Source organism: Oculina patagonica, chromosome 12 (assembly GCF_052425735.1).
Source record: "Oculina patagonica isolate OP01 chromosome 12, crgOcupat, whole genome shotgun sequence".
In the NCBI taxonomy this organism is placed as follows: Eukaryota; Metazoa; Cnidaria; class Anthozoa; order Scleractinia; family Oculinidae; genus Oculina; species Oculina patagonica.
In genome coordinates this window covers 3,718,450-3,733,555 of record NC_135769.1, presented here as the reverse complement: position 1 = coordinate 3,733,555, position 15,106 = coordinate 3,718,450, and the positions used below count along the sequence as shown (strand labels likewise).

The following is a 15,106-nucleotide window of genomic DNA, read 5'->3' as shown; positions in this document are numbered from 1 at the left end:
AATCTAGGTGTACATTTTAATATTTTATCTGAAAAGATGCCACTGCTTAGCCAAAGTAAGAATCTCATTAAAAATTCAATATGGCCACCGGTTGCTTGGTGTGTTTGGCTCTGGTAGGCAAGGGGTTAAGGAGAGTTCAGTAACAGACAAACAAGTGAAACTCGGCCAGGACCAGTCAGCCAACCATGTTCACCTTAAAGAGGTGCCGTCTTACAATGGTGCCCACTTTGAGAGAGTTGACTGTACAGTCGAACCTCGATTATTAGGACCTCGATTATCCGGATTTCTCGATTATCCGGACTTCCTTCTCTGGTCCCAATTTTTTCATGAATATTAATTAGTCACATTCAAGACCAGCTATAACTTAGTTCTACGACGTTTTAAACGTTATTTCAAGGTGGTTTTCCTGTCAAAAAACATTGGAAAACCCCTGATGTGTAGTTTCCAATCGAACAACATTTATACTTCGGCAGGCAACTTCTAGCCATAAAAACATTCACACAACATCAGTGTCTTCGGAATTTTTGTTTATGAGGATGGTTAACAGCTGATTTATCGCTATTATGAAGCAACTTTTCTTTTTTTTTCTGTTAAATGTGGAAAAATGCACCAAAGATGCGGAGGATGCAGTAGTTAGCGAACTATGCGGAGGGTTTTTTCGGCTCATTAATATTCATACTTTCGATTATCCGGACTCTCGATTATCCGGACTATTAAGCCTAGTCCCAACGAGTCCGGATAATCAAAGTTCGACTGTATTGAAAAGTCAGTGAGCCTGACTCACAACTGTCTTGCACCTGATTGCTTGAGGAAAGGCATGTTCTTATTGTTACGATTGAGTTGCATTAGCATTTTTTATCAAAATCTTCATTATTGATATTATTGTTTCATCTTTTAGCTCCAGACTGTCATTACACTCACTGGAAACAAACAGTGTTTTATCTTCAAGACTATCTGACAGTCAAGTATGGAGAAGAGTTATGTGGAGAGTTTGAGATAAAACCAAACCCCAGAAATAATGTAAGTGTCTTGATCTACTGCTGTAAATGCTAAAGTTAGGAGCATGGTTTTCTATTTATTATGACTTTTACTTGTTGTTGCCCCCGCAGGGTTTTGGTCCAGAGGCCAAAACCCGAGGAGGCACCCTAGGACTCCCCGCGTGTATACATACAAGGACAAAGAATATTTGTTGAAAATGTAAGAAATGTGTTTGTAATGGGCGAAGTGTTCTCGATTTGACAAAACTAGGCGCGCACGGTCGTGACGGGTAATATTTTAGCAAGCGCGCACGGTGGTGTCGGGTACTTGCAACCACGAGGTCGCGTTTGGTCACCTTCGCGTTCGACAGAGTCCGAAGTGAAGAGTGTTGTTTAGCCAGAGCGTGTTTAGAAGTGCCTCGGGACTACACATACCGAGCAAACCCTACTCGCACAATATTCGCTTGTCAAAGCTACCGACGCTTTCGGTTTATTTTCTTTTCGTTGCTTTTTTAGCTGCTTTTGTTTAGACTGTAGAACTTTCCTGGTTTTCTCAAACACCAAGTCGTTGATTATGCTTACAGAATAGCTCTTTTTCTTCAGATGTCTTTCGAAGCTAGCCACTAAACTTCGAAGAGAACTCGGCTCGTATTTATTTCCATCTTTGGTGCGGACGGCAATGATGAATTGGCTGATGTATTCATTCATGCAGCTCAACAGCCGGAATATCTTCTATTTTTCTGTCTTCGTTCTTCGTTATCAAAAACCTTTCAAGCAATTTTACATCTCGTTCAGTTTTTTGAGCGGTGTTTTTGTTTTCCTGTTCTAAAATGAATTCTTCAACTGAAGAAACAGAAGCAAACCTTCCCTCGGCCATTTTTCAAAGTGCGGGTTTTCTTGTCGGCAACGGCTGTGGGATGACGTTTCCTTCAATACGTTCATTCATCACCAATTCAAAATTCATCGTTCGCGTTGCTAATTGGACGAACGATATTTTTTCACAGTGAAATTTTGTCGTTCGTGCTCCTGATTGGCTAAGCTCTGAATCAGTACGATTTTTACTCCCTACGATTTTCATGAGTAAATCTCAGTACCTATGAAATAACAAGAAATTCCGCATGACACAGTAAAAAAGAAGCCTAATTGTGCAGTCCATCGGCATTAATAATTAAAGGCGACAAAAAACAAATTATAAAAAGGCGGGGGCAGCTTTATAGTGAGAACTATTACTAGTGTTAGTTAACACGATCTTTTCTATTATGAGTCAACTTAACAGGGTTCGCACGCGCCTTGAAAGTCCTTGAAGTCCTTGAATCTCAAAATAAAAATTCAAGGCCTTGAAAGTCCTTGAAATTGGTTCAATTTCGGTCCTTGAAAGTCCTTGATTTTTTTATTGAACGTCAAAGGCTTCAATGCAATGAGAAGAGGCCAAAATAAGCGATTTTTTTTTCTTCAGCAAGCACATCAACAGCATAACAGACTGGAAATTGTGATTTGGAGTAAATTTCGTGAAAAAAGTCCTTGAAATTTCCAAGAAACCAAAGTCCTAAAAGTCCTGGAAAGTCCTTGAAAAGTCCTTGTATTTTTGGCCTGAAAAAGTGTACAAACCCTGACTTAAGCCATTGAGAATTTCTTCAAATGTTATTTTGCAGTGTTTCTAAAACTATCTGGAGAGTATTGCTTAGTAGTAGACTTACCTTTTGACATACAAGTCTGATTACACAGTTTTAAAAACTTAAAGAAATGATCTTGATCTTTTTTTAACAGCGTGATCTGGATTTTAAGATCAGTGTCAACTTTAATGGAGAGCTCTGTAATTATGAAAGTTCAGCCAACTACAAGATGCGATAGTAGGAGACTTCAGAATTCTACTTGTACAGCAACAAGATAGTAATATAGAGGATGCCGCAGGCTGGCATGGCATGCCGTCACATTGAATTGTAGATGAATTGTAAAAGTTTAGTGATATAAGCAGCAGTCAATATGGTGGGAAAGACAAATTCCCTTTTTGACGCAGTGTTCTCCCAGTGTTTTAATGCCAGGCTGGTCACCTGGCACATTTGTTATGAAAAATGCCATCACCTAGCCAGCTACCTTTGACGCGTTCATTTCTTGAATGATGGACAGTTACCCAACATTTCAGCACTCCAAGATGCTTGTGACTACATTTTAGGGCAAATAAACTTCATGTTTGGTTCCAGAAAATATCCATACCTACCCCACAGAAGATCATTGGAAATTTTGAGGGTTTGGGGGTGTCAAAAGCCAAAATATTTAAAGGAAATTGTGAAGCTGAACTAGAATTTCTAGAGTAATGCGGGTGGGGTGGTTTCAAATCAAAACACCTTCCATGGCGGAGGTATGGATATTTTCTGGAACAACACTATTATAAGTTTTTGTGGCGCATGTGGAGATTTAAGTCAACTGAAATATTTGATAGCCATAGCTTCCCCAAAATTCTGAAAAGGACACTGTAATGTCAAGCTAAAGAAAATATCGGAAAACTCCTGTACTCCTCTCCTCATCTTGCTTGTTTCTGTTTCTTTTTTATCAGAGCTTGGGATTCCTGGCTACCTTTTGTGTTTTAATGCAGATAATTAACTGTAGCAGTTCTGAGAGCATTACATTTTTGTCTTCAGTGCACATCAAATGTTATGCAAAGCAACATCGTGTTGGAGCATAACAAAATGTCTTAATGTGTAGTTAAGTTACCGAATTCACTAGGAAGTCGATTAAGCGCCCTGGCGCTTATTAAATGTTTGGACCTTGATAAGTGGGCAGCTTAATTTGAGGCCTGGTGCGCTTATTCGAGGCTGGGCCCTTATTAGAGGCTGGGACGCTTATTAAATTTCCGTCATTTCTCCAAGTAGTAATTTATTTTCAACAAAAGAATAAAAAATAATGTAAACGTGACAAGGTAAGGCAAATTTCAACTGTAGTCATTTTGAAAGTTACTTTAAGCGATACGAACAAAATTCATCAGGTCTTCGGGGAAGTCTCTTAGCTAAACTTGGGCAAAAGTTCACATCTATTTTACAATTATAAGAATCAAAGTACTCCTCAATTGTTCACTTTCAGTATTTTTTGAAGGGAGGTGAGCGGTGGGCGCTTATTTGAGGCGTGGCGCAAAGCTTATTGAGTTTTCCTACCTTCAGGGTGGGTGCTTATTCGAGGTGGGCGCTTATTCGAGGTTGGGCGGCTTATCCAATAAATACGGTATTTTAATTTAAATTATCATGGATTGAAGAAAAGCTATTGTAACAATATACTTACCACTACAGAACAATAAGTTTGTGATCAAACTTTTCACATTGAATTGATTATTGATATGATAACATTGATTTAGCTGTTGAGAATTGTTTTACTTGGAAGTAGGCAAAGGGATTCAGAGCAAACAAAGAATGATTTTTAAAAACTTACAGTATTTTCATTGCTTTTTTTATAAAGAATGTTAGTTAAAACTAAAGTAACCACAACTAAGATAACAATACATAGCTTAAGCAACTGTTAATAATTTTCACATCTAAAACTGGGAGATGTTTTCATTTGGGTAGACAAGAAGAGGATATACAAAGTCATTGAAATGTTGAAAAAATACTAAAAGGTTAATCAACGTAATTGTTGTAGTTTAAAGTGAATTTCAGGTGAAAACTAGGATTTGTATTTTTTGGGAACAATAGAAAATACAAATCAATCTAAACTATTTTTGACCTAAGTTCATAGTTTAAACTACAACATAGTTTTACTTAAGACCTAATATATTACAAAGATATTATTGATAAGCAGGCTTTTAGCCAGGATTTGAAAAGTGGGCATCCAAAAATTTCTATAAGGCCTTGACTCTACCCTCTTAGGAGGGTGTGAGGACAAACTTTAAGCATTTGAGGTGTGTTTCTACAGTTATGAGTGCAAATTTATTTGAAGATTTTCAAATTTGCTAAAAAAATATCTTTCATTACAGTAGTTCATATTAATTTTCTCTAAAAAGTGGGCATCCATACGACACCTGAATGCCCATCTGGCTAAAGGCCTGTTGATTGGTACTTAAAATCTTGTTCTACACCCCGACCCCTGCAAGCCCCTTCTTACTCTTTACTGTAGAACAAGAGATTAATTCAACCATTTCTGTGTAAAGCCATCATCCCAGGTCAATAGTAATACAACTTTGTGTTAGAGTAAATATTGATGCAACTTCCTATTTTGTTTAAAGTAAGGAGGAATTTTACAGTCTTGCATTATAAGGGAACGTATTTGACATGAGCAAAATCTCGTTGTCAAATGGCTGCCATGACATCGGAGCAAAGCCCTCCACTGAAATAAGTCCCTTCAAATATAATGGATTGTAAAGCTCCTCCCTCTCCTCAAAGTGCTTAATACATTTATTTATTTTATACCTTTTGTGCATTATGACAGTTCATTTTAAGTCACTTTCTAAATGTCTGGCTAATTCTGTACTTGTGACAAGCTTGTTGACACACTGTTGTATTTCCAGAGAATCTCTCTTGTTTAGTTACAGTTGATATCTGCTTACCCTTCATTATCGTAGAATAGATGAAATGAAAATAAAAGTGGAAGTGGATTAAGTGTTTTTAGTTTTCTGCATAAAAAGAAATTTTCCAGATTTCAATCTGGTATTCATGCAATCTGTTGCATAAAATTAAAACTGTCACCAATCCAGAACATTTGGGTTCGCAGACAACCACTTGTGCTTCTGCTTCGAAATATAACTGGAAGCATATCAGTCCAACTCTGCGAACCTGGAAGAGCTTCAAGTTTAATACAAAACACCCGGGGGGGGGGGGGGAACTCCTATATGAAACGGACGGGGATGCTCGTCGGAAAATTTGAAAAGAACCCCTAAAAGAGACCAACCTGGGTGTGGCTCAAGCTTTTCTTAACCCCTAAAAGATACCAAAAAACTAAGAATGGAATTTATATTTGTATATTTCTTCGTTTGGAACCCTAAACGAGACCATTATGGCTTAAAATATTGGCATATATTGGCGTTTTGCCCGCACCCTAAGCGAGACCAAAACCGAAATATACACCCCTAAGCGAGACGACGAGCATCCCCGTCACTTTCATATGCGAGTCCCCCCCCCCCCCCCCCCGGGACAAAACATCCCTTTCAAAGTCTAAGAGTAAACTTTCCAAAGGCCCCCAGAAGTATTTATCTTTGACGGACTCTCTCCTAGGCTACCCGGCCCTTTATACACAAGGTTATTCTTTGCACAATTTCACTAGAAATTTGGAAGCGCTGCATCAAATCAATACAAGTTATGTTTGCGCAAAGACATTTACGCATAATATTTAAATAATAAGAATTTGTTAATGAGTTAGAAACTGCCCAAACTGGTCATTTTCAAAGTGGACTATTTTGGTCATTTACGGATTTCTATTGTTTGAATATTTAGAGGAGATTTTCTCTGCGTGTAAAAGACTTGTGACTTACACACAATAGACACAGAATCACATCCTTTCAAACTTTTACACAGTTGTCCGGGAAATCCTCTTTCTTACGGGTTATTTAAGCATAAATATTTAAACAATAGGAATTTGTTAATGAGTTAGAAACTGGCTATTTTCAAGGTGGACCATTTTGCTCATTAACAAATTTCTATTGGTGAATATTCAAAGGAGATTTCCTCTGCGTGTTAATGACTTGTGACTTTCACTCTTGCACATAATAGACACGAAGGAACACTCTTATCCCATAACAACCGACGAACCTCTCAATCGTGCCGTCAGAATATTAATTTCCGTCTAATTCATGTGATTCAAACGCCAGAAATTACATTTTTCCCGAGCAAATTAGACTTTCTGCGGGCTGCATGATTCACAAATGTAATTTAAACACAACAACAAGCTCTGGAATACGTGTTTATCTCTCTTTGGAAAATCTGTTGTTATGTAATGTGTTTTATACGTGTAGATCATTCCAGGCGTACCGCGTAGCTGTTCACATTGCGTGACCACACACTGACATCTCGTGACCTTCATGTGTTTCGCAATTGTATGCAAGTTGGAGTATATCACGCGATACATATTTCCGTATACAGTTTGCAATTATAACTCCTACAACGTAGTTCACAATGAATTCCGTGCTGAAGGGTTTTACTCGAAAGAAAATCGTAGATCCAAATACGTTGACTATAACTCAACTGAACCGCTGTCTGTCAATCTTTGACTTGACGGTTCTCGGCATTGGCAGTACGCTGGGAGCTGGAATTTACGTTGTGGCCGGCGATGTCGCCCGCAACGATGCAGGACCGAGCATCGTGGTTTCATTTTCGATCGCTGCTGTTGCCTCAATTCTTTCTGGGTTGTGCTATGGCGAGTTTGGTGCCCGCGTTCCTAAAGCTGGCTCGGCCTACGTCTATAGCTATGTTACAATCGGAGAGCTGTGTGCTTTTGTAATCGGGTGGAACTTGATTTTGGAGTATGTCATCGGAACGTCTTCGGTCGCCAGAGCGTGGAGTTCTTATTTTGATTCGATCTTTGATGACCGTATTAAAAATTTCACCATCTCTACAATCGGCGAAATTCACCTCACTGGTCTTGCAGAATACCTGGATGTATTATCCGTGATTGTAATTCTCATCTTGACCCTTGTGCTTTTGGTCGGTATAAAGAAAACGTCCTGGTTCAACACATTGTTTACCGCGATTAATTTATTCATTATCGTGTTTGTGGTGTGTGTTGGGGTGTATTATGCCGAGCCTAAGAACTGGACGGATAATTTCGCGCCGTATGGAGCTTCAGGGATTCTAGCTGGAGCGGCCACGTGTTTTTATGCGTTCATTGGGTTTGACGTGATCGCAACGACCGGGGAGGAAGCACGGAATCCTAGTAGAGGAATACCAATATCAATTGTCCTGGCTCTCGGTAAGTGAAGTAAAGCTAAAATTGATTAAGTAAAGCTCTCGGATTTTCTAACAGGTCGTCTCGGATTTTACTATTCCCCTTTACTCTTAAATGTGTCCTAAGGTGTGAGTCAGCAAAGATCATGTTGTGCAATCTTTCATTTTTGCGCAATAGTGGTCATGTAGATCAAATGTATGAGCCGTTTATATCTGTCAGCACGTTTATAATTGCATGTTCTCGCATGAGTTTAGGCTAGCCGTCTTATGTTTCAATCAGTACTTGGGTTTATAGTCACGAATGTTGTTAATAGCGTAATCGCGTCAGTGTGAGTTTGTGTTCTGTAATCGAACGATCACCTTTCGGATGAGCTATCCTATTCAATCCTATTCAAGATCGTAGTCGGAGGAGTTGTCTTCTACAAGTACCTACTACACTCACGGCAAAGATATAAGAGTTTGTATGGGAATACCGTATTTACAGGATTTTTTAGAAGAAAAGAGGGCTACAGAATTCTTAAAGTGTTTTACCTTTACTTGTTAGTCTGTGCGCTTACTTTGCTAAATCGGGACGATTAGCGAGCGAGTAAGCGCTTCCTTGCATCTAGTATATCTGACTGGGGGGGGGGGGGGGGGAGAGAGAGAGTAGAGAGAAGGAGAGAGCCTGCGAAGGACTGGCATCCCATCTAGAGATGTAGTAGCCTAGTGGCCCATCAGGCCGGAGCTTATCCCGGTTTCCGTAGAATGAAGCGACCACGAGTATTTTTACTCCCTCTGGATGGGATGCTAGTCCATCGCAGGGTTACCCCCTAGGATTGGGAGAATGATGCTACTAACCGCGACACAAAGACCACGAAAGGTTTCCTAGCTTCTCGAATCTAACTTTTATTTTTCTACAGCTATCTGTTTTCTGGCGTATTTTGGCGTGTCCACCATCCTGACTCTAATGTGGCCCTACAAGACACTCCCTGAAGGAGGGACGTTGCCTAAAGTGTTTGCCATGAGAGGGGCACCCTGGGCTAAATATGTCATCGCTATCGGAGCTCTGTGTGGACTGACGTCATCTCTACTAGGAGCACTAGTGCCGCTACCCAGAATGCTGTATTCCATGGCGAGTGACGGCCTCATTTTCAAGTAAGAATCAACTGAATGCGTAGAAGTTTTTACATTTTTAAATGTAATCAAAGATCTCCTTGAGATATCGACTTTTTTGCATGAAGTTAGTATGAGTAGAAGGTTTATCCTGGGCATTGTTGTTCGAACATATCATGGAAGAATTTAAACGTCTTTCAGTTCAAGCATGTTTTTTATTTTCGCGGAGGAAATGCTGTATTTGTCAGTCGCGACGGCTGGGTGCTTTGCGACTTACCGTAAAATTCCGATTATAAGCCCCCCCCCCGCTTATAAGCCCCCCCCCCCGGTTATAGGCCCCTCATCCTGGAAACAAAAAAATACATCCGATTATAAGATCCCCCGGATATAAGCCCCCCTCTACCAGATGACAGTACTGAACGGGGCTAAATGTTGCTTTATTATGCGTTTTTAACTTAAAAACGTATTTCCATCAACACTCCCGTGGCTCGTTTCGACACGCTTTTTTCATTCCGCTTATAAGCCCTCCCGGATATAAGCCCCTCCGCTTATAAGCCCACCCAAAAACCCTTACGAAGTTGTATAAGCCCAGGGCTTATAACCGGAATTCTACGGTATATACTTTGGCTTGGTTAAAAATGGTTAACTTTGACGTTTGCCTTTAATCGAAATAGTTGTTTCCTTTCGAGTTAGAAAGATTTCTACTTGGCTTAATGCAGGGTTCCCGATAAAGATTACGCATAACCTGCGATCAGGCTTTCTTTTTTTTTCGCGGTGGAGGGAAGGCTCATTTTTCCGTTGAGCGAGAAAAATAACGCCTGATCGCAGGTTAGGTTACGCACGACAGAGTTACCTTTTGTCTCGTCACGCAATCTTCACCCCACATTGAGAAGTAAATTTTCGTTTGGATGTTACTAAAAGCCGCTTCTCCTCGCGTTATTCTTTACCTTACGGCTACACATGTCATTTCTAACGACTACATTTCCAGTAAAAACGTTTGGCGTTTACTGCTTCCACCGGAAGTAATTTTACAACAGGCTACAAAAACACTTGTAAATATCACTTAACACATTTAATGATGTTGCAATTAGCGAAGGCCTAATGACGTCACAGAATTTGACCCCCGGTGTGAGTCAGACAAAATTCGGACATGTATGGTTGGCGGGCACTTCGGAGGCATATTTAGCGATTGTTTCACAAAACCATGACCAGATTGGCTCGGAATTCGAGAGAAAGCCTTACCTGTGCAACGTAGAAAGCTCAAACCGTGGTTGGAAACAAAAGGTTTGTCAAACAGAGCGATTATTCAATAAATGTGTAAAATGTTTTACTCTCAGTTATTGAATGGATTATAAAGGACCGATTTGCTGTGGGGATTTGCTGAAAGAAAACATTTATTTTTATGGGAAATGCAAAACGTTTACACTGTTCTTAGTGGCACATTTTGCAACACAACAGAGCTAACCTCAGATTTATGCCACCCCAAAATTACACAAAGAAACGCTCGTCCGATCGGTCTCCTTGCCTGACCCGAATATTTAAAGAGGTCAATTTCGTTACACAATTGTCGCGTAATTTAATATAGACTGATCGAGCTCGGCAGCTGTAGCTGCAGTCTGTAATAGTAATGGGGATAAATTTAAATTATTAAAATCAAACCCTGCCGTCAATTCCATTAGAAAGGCGTTTGAATAGCATAATATTTTCGCCCTCTATCTATCATGTGTCGAAACAGATCGGATGGCCGGCGATCAGTGCCGTCAAATTCGGGAAGAATTCTGAATTTCTTGCAACCGACGATCTTTCCGGGGCCTAAATGAAGCAAACATACAAGTGCTATCCTTCGCAATTATATAATTTGATAGTAATTCGCTATCCGCCGCTTAAATTTCTCGGCAGCCTGAATAATTTTGCAGTGGGAATCAAGGTGTCATTGCCTGATCTTCGACTAATAAATTCAATTTTGGGCCATTTTTTGGATACCTTCAATCTGTTTTTCACTTACTAAAGCAAAAATGTTTGGAATCTATCATTTTTCGAGCCTTTCGAGAATCTCGGCCTCACATTGTGCCTTTCTCGCCCTTTTTTTCTTGTCAAGAATGCGTCCCCTCCATACAAAGCCTTTGCCGAAACTAAAATTGTTGTCCGACTATCATGCGGCGAAATCTATTTTTAGTAATAGTGCGCTTCGCTAGATGATGTTGCAATTCTCCCGGAATTCTAAATTTTGCAACTCAGCAGAAATAATCAATTGTCACGAAAGGAGTTCCCTTTGTTTAACTATTAGCAACGTTTTAGTGTGTGAAAGACTTATACGAGTACAAATTTGCGTTGTTAATCGTTTTAGGTTAAATTAATATTAGCACCTAAAGACTTGTACCATGACAAATTGCGTTCTTAATCGTTTTAAACTTCGCTGCCTTCGAGCGCTGAACCCCTTACATTCTTAATTGGTTATGTGACGTAAGATTTGGGCTACTCACGTTTTTGATTGTTATACACGTTTGTAAATTTGACAAGTCACGTTTTTCCTACAAGAACGGAAGTGCTGAAGCACAACTATGGAGTGACACTTTACGAGTCACGCGCTTTGATCACCCGCAGCGGAAAGTATTCCCTTGAGAAATTAAAACAGTCCCTTGAGAGTTAACAAGAATGCGATCCCTTCCGGTTCAGATTTTAGCCCACGTAAACGCTATTCTCCTACTTTTTGCTTGTAAACAAGCAAAAAGAGTCGAAAAAACGAAAACAAGAAAGAAAACTACGGCATGAGCAAAACTTAAGTAACTTAGCAAGCGCAGGAGAGGCTGGTTACTTAGAAGGGTACATTTTCCCGTTCGATTTTTTGCCCCATTCGGACTTTCGCCTGTCGCGAAACATGTGCGGTCAAATAACTTGTACAGGCTTTCTGCCGTTGTTGGAAATGATTTGTGGTTTGTCATACAAATTACGTATTTTCATGTGTGATTAGCCATCTATTTTTTTTGTTAAGTATTCAAAAGCGGGTACGTGAAAACTTCGACGTGATCTACACTATTTATAACTCAGTCATAGCATTGGCTGCCTCAGACATAGATGATGACATTTTCGTTTCTTCAGTCTTCGTTCCTTGCTGCACGAGCTTGACGAAACGAGCGACTCTCGAAAGTTCCGTTGCAGGATCAAATTTGATTGGCTTTTAAAACAATAAAAAATGACCTTTTTAACCCTAGGCATGAGTAATTCAACCGGAAGTCTGATTTTTTGGACTTAAAATCGGAACTTTCCAAGGTCGCTCGTTTTCCGACCGCTAGTCAAGGGGAACAAAAACCCTGGATACGAGGATGCGATGATGAGAGACGCACACTCTTAGCTGTTGGCTTTTGCACCACGCGGGTAAAATATGATCTCTATTTTTTCAGGTCCCTTGCGAAGGTCAACCCAAGAACAGAAATCCCAATGCTTGCTACCGTGTTATCTGGCGTCTTCTCCGCAGTTCTTGCCTTTATTTTTGATCTGCACTCGTTGGTGGAGATGATGTCAATTGGGACACTTTTGGCTTACACCATAGTCGCTGTGTGTGTTCTGATTCTCAGATACCAACCTGGAACCGTTGGCCTTGCCGAACAACCGATGAACCCGGACAAAAGCTTGAACGATCCTATAACCGGGCAAGGCATCTCAACAGAAGATTCCCCATTACTACCGGCGATGAATGAAGCATCTAAGCCTTCAGAAAGAAGTGCTTTGCTAGCGCTATTTGCTATATGCGTTAGCAGCCTTAGTTCTGCGGGACTCAGTGCGATGATCATTTGGGGCGCACACGATATATTACAATCAAAATGGTGGGCCATTATAATAGTGGCTATAACGGGGGTGTCCCTAATTGGCTCTATCAGTCTCCTCCTGCGGCTGCCCCAGAATAAGTCGCTCCTACCGTTTAAGGTCCCGTGTGTTCCTCTACTGCCCCTGCTGTCCATCTTCATCAACTTGTTTCTAATCTTGAAGCTGTCGTACTTGACATGGCTGAGGTTTGCTGTTTGGATGGTAATTGGTGAGTTGACATTCCGTTGTATTTTACATGAAATAATTGATAATTCTAGTCAGCGTGATCCTCTGCCTGATCAAGGGGCGCGTGGCCTTCACACGTCAAACTAAAGTTGGCAAACTCAAGTTGGTGTGTGTGTGAACGACACAATAACTCTTGAGGCAACAAGTGTGAACTCTTTTAAAGCATTAGTTAAAACGTTTTTTATGGATCAGCATAATCTTTAAATGTTTTTCTTGTTTACTTATTTATTACTATTATAATTTCATTTTCATTTGTATTTTTATCTAAGTACCTTAGGTGATCTGCTTTAATATGGGGTCTTGACTCTTTTGCAGTTCATCCTTTGGCCTTTGTTTTCTTAAGCCATAAATTGTAATAAATAAACAAGTTGGCAAACTGTTGGCGAGAATAGAGACAAGTTCTATTTTGTCGCCAACAGTTGGCCAACTTGTTTGCCGTTGTTGTGTCGTTCACACACACCAACTCGAGTTTGCCAACACGAGTTGGCCAATAGTTTGTCGTGTGAAGGCCGCTTTTTAAAGATTCTAGACGCGGTCCGGATACTCCCATCAGCAGAGCTCATAGGTTGTGTTCACACTTGATGCCCGAGCACTGATACGTGGGCACCGGCCAAAAAATAGTGCCGTGTTCAGACAAGGAGAACCCAAAGTTCCCAAGTGGGAGAAAAAAACAGTGTTCATATGACTGGCAGCGTGAATCGTACTTGGGCACTGTGCCCGAGCACGCAGTGTAAACACAACCATAGAGTCCTTGGGACATGAATTTTAAACTCACTAAGTGAGTGCAGGCGTGAGAGATTGGGAAAAAAGCACGCAAAACAATAAACTTTAAAAAAGACGAAAGATTATCTATTCAGTGACTGTCTTATCAATTGGTTTGAAAGTGGAGGATTTCAGAAAAAGCGGACATTTTGGCGAGTATTGCGCGTGCGCATCGCGTTTAACCCCTGAGAATGACTCTGTTTAAAAGGGCGTGTACATGTCAGCGCCTGGACAGGAGAAGGATGGGATACGAAATTGAGGGAAACCTTCGATAACGCCCGCATACTAGTTAACGTTTGTGTTAAAAGCGTCTCCCCTTGTCGTAATGATTTACTTAGTAAATTACTCTTTTTTAGGGATGGCCATCTATCTGTTTTATGGTCTGCGGCACAGTGTGGAGAGCGAAAGACAAAGATGTGGGCAGACTGATGACAGCTCGACCACTTGATGCTTGGTCATGATAAAGCTTGGAAGAAAGCATGAAATGACGCCTCTTGCCTGGAGTATTTCACATGACTGGAGGAACATATTCTACATATAACCGGCTCGTTGAAACGTATAAGAAGATCAAAATTATGTTACAAAGAAATTGACTTTTACATCTTTCAATTCATTCCACGAGAATATACAGGAGGATTAAATTTTGGCAAACACAGAAACTCGGAAAAAAAAATTCAGCGCTGGGGGTACGCTTTCATATAGAACGAGGGCACTTGTTTTAGATATAATCGATTAGACGTACTTAAAAAAAAAAACAACTCGATGGTATTTACTTGCATGTGTTTATATAAAAAGCACATCAATATTATATAAGGATTTCTTTTTTAAAAATTGAGCCTGCGTTGCAGCCGGAGATTTCACAAAATCATCGATACGGACTATACCGTCGGTTTTGACTGTCTGCTATTAAAATTGCGTGAAGTCCTATAATTTCACGGAATAAGTATACGTGTAACTATATACAAAAAATAAAAGGCATTTTAATCCATAAATAACTATTGACGAACACATCTGCGTTTGCTGTCCTTGTAATTGATTCAGAGTAATTTAATATACAGTTGAACCCCACTAATTCGAACTCGGTTATTTCGTTTTTCGAATTCCTCATTATTTCGAACTAAAACCTATTGCCCTTGGATTTGCCTTTAAGTCATTTACTATAGGCTATTTCGAACTCCCGCTATTTCGAATTTTTTGTTTTTTGTTTCCCCTGATGGTTCGAATTAACAGGGTTCAACTGTATTGTTATTCTTGGTCTTTCTTTGGTGCCCTTTACTCTGTTTTTAAAGCCTTGTTCCTCTCGGGGATCTTGTTTGGCGGTTCGTCACGGCTTTATTCCACTTCACCACTATTTCATTCTTACAC

General features: G+C 40.1%; 2 protein-coding genes across 2 annotated transcripts in view; both read left to right on the top strand.

Annotated features, from left to right (window-relative positions):
- The window catches only part of LOC144631816 (protein arginine N-methyltransferase 1-like), an 11,202-nt gene extending 7,513 nt beyond the window's left edge, over positions 1-3,689 (top strand). The window contains exons 10-11 of the mRNA XM_078490383.1: positions 899-1,020; positions 2,745-3,689. Of these exons, the coding sequence (XP_078346509.1) occupies positions 899-1,020; positions 2,745-2,828 (206 nt within the window). The 3' untranslated portion in view covers positions 2,829-3,689. The remainder of the gene's footprint in view (positions 1-898; positions 1,021-2,744) is intronic.
- Positions 3,690-6,988: 3,299 nt separating this feature from the next.
- LOC144631765 (cationic amino acid transporter 2-like) lies at positions 6,989-14,736 on the top strand. The gene is made up of 4 exons (XM_078490319.1): positions 6,989-7,862; positions 8,737-8,971; positions 12,331-12,962; positions 14,098-14,736. Exons 1-4 carry the CDS (start codon positions 7,070-7,072, stop codon positions 14,187-14,189), a joined length of 1,752 nt encoding a protein of 583 aa, XP_078346445.1. The 5' UTR covers positions 6,989-7,069; the 3' UTR covers positions 14,190-14,736.
- The last annotated feature ends 370 nt before the right edge of the window (positions 14,737-15,106 follow it).

Bases quoted from the DNA above. Each gene is read 5' to 3' on its own strand.
- LOC144631765 (XM_078490319.1), top strand. From the start codon at position 7,070: ATGAATTCCGTGCTGAAGGGTTTTACTCGAAAGAAAATCGTAGATCCA. The intron at 7,863-8,736 runs GTAAGTGAAGTA...ATTTTTCTACAG, and splicing joins ATCAATTGTCCTGGCTCTCG to CTATCTGTTTTCTGGCGTAT. The intron at 8,972-12,330 runs GTAAGAATCAAC...CTATTTTTTCAG, and splicing joins AGTGACGGCCTCATTTTCAA to GTCCCTTGCGAAGGTCAACC.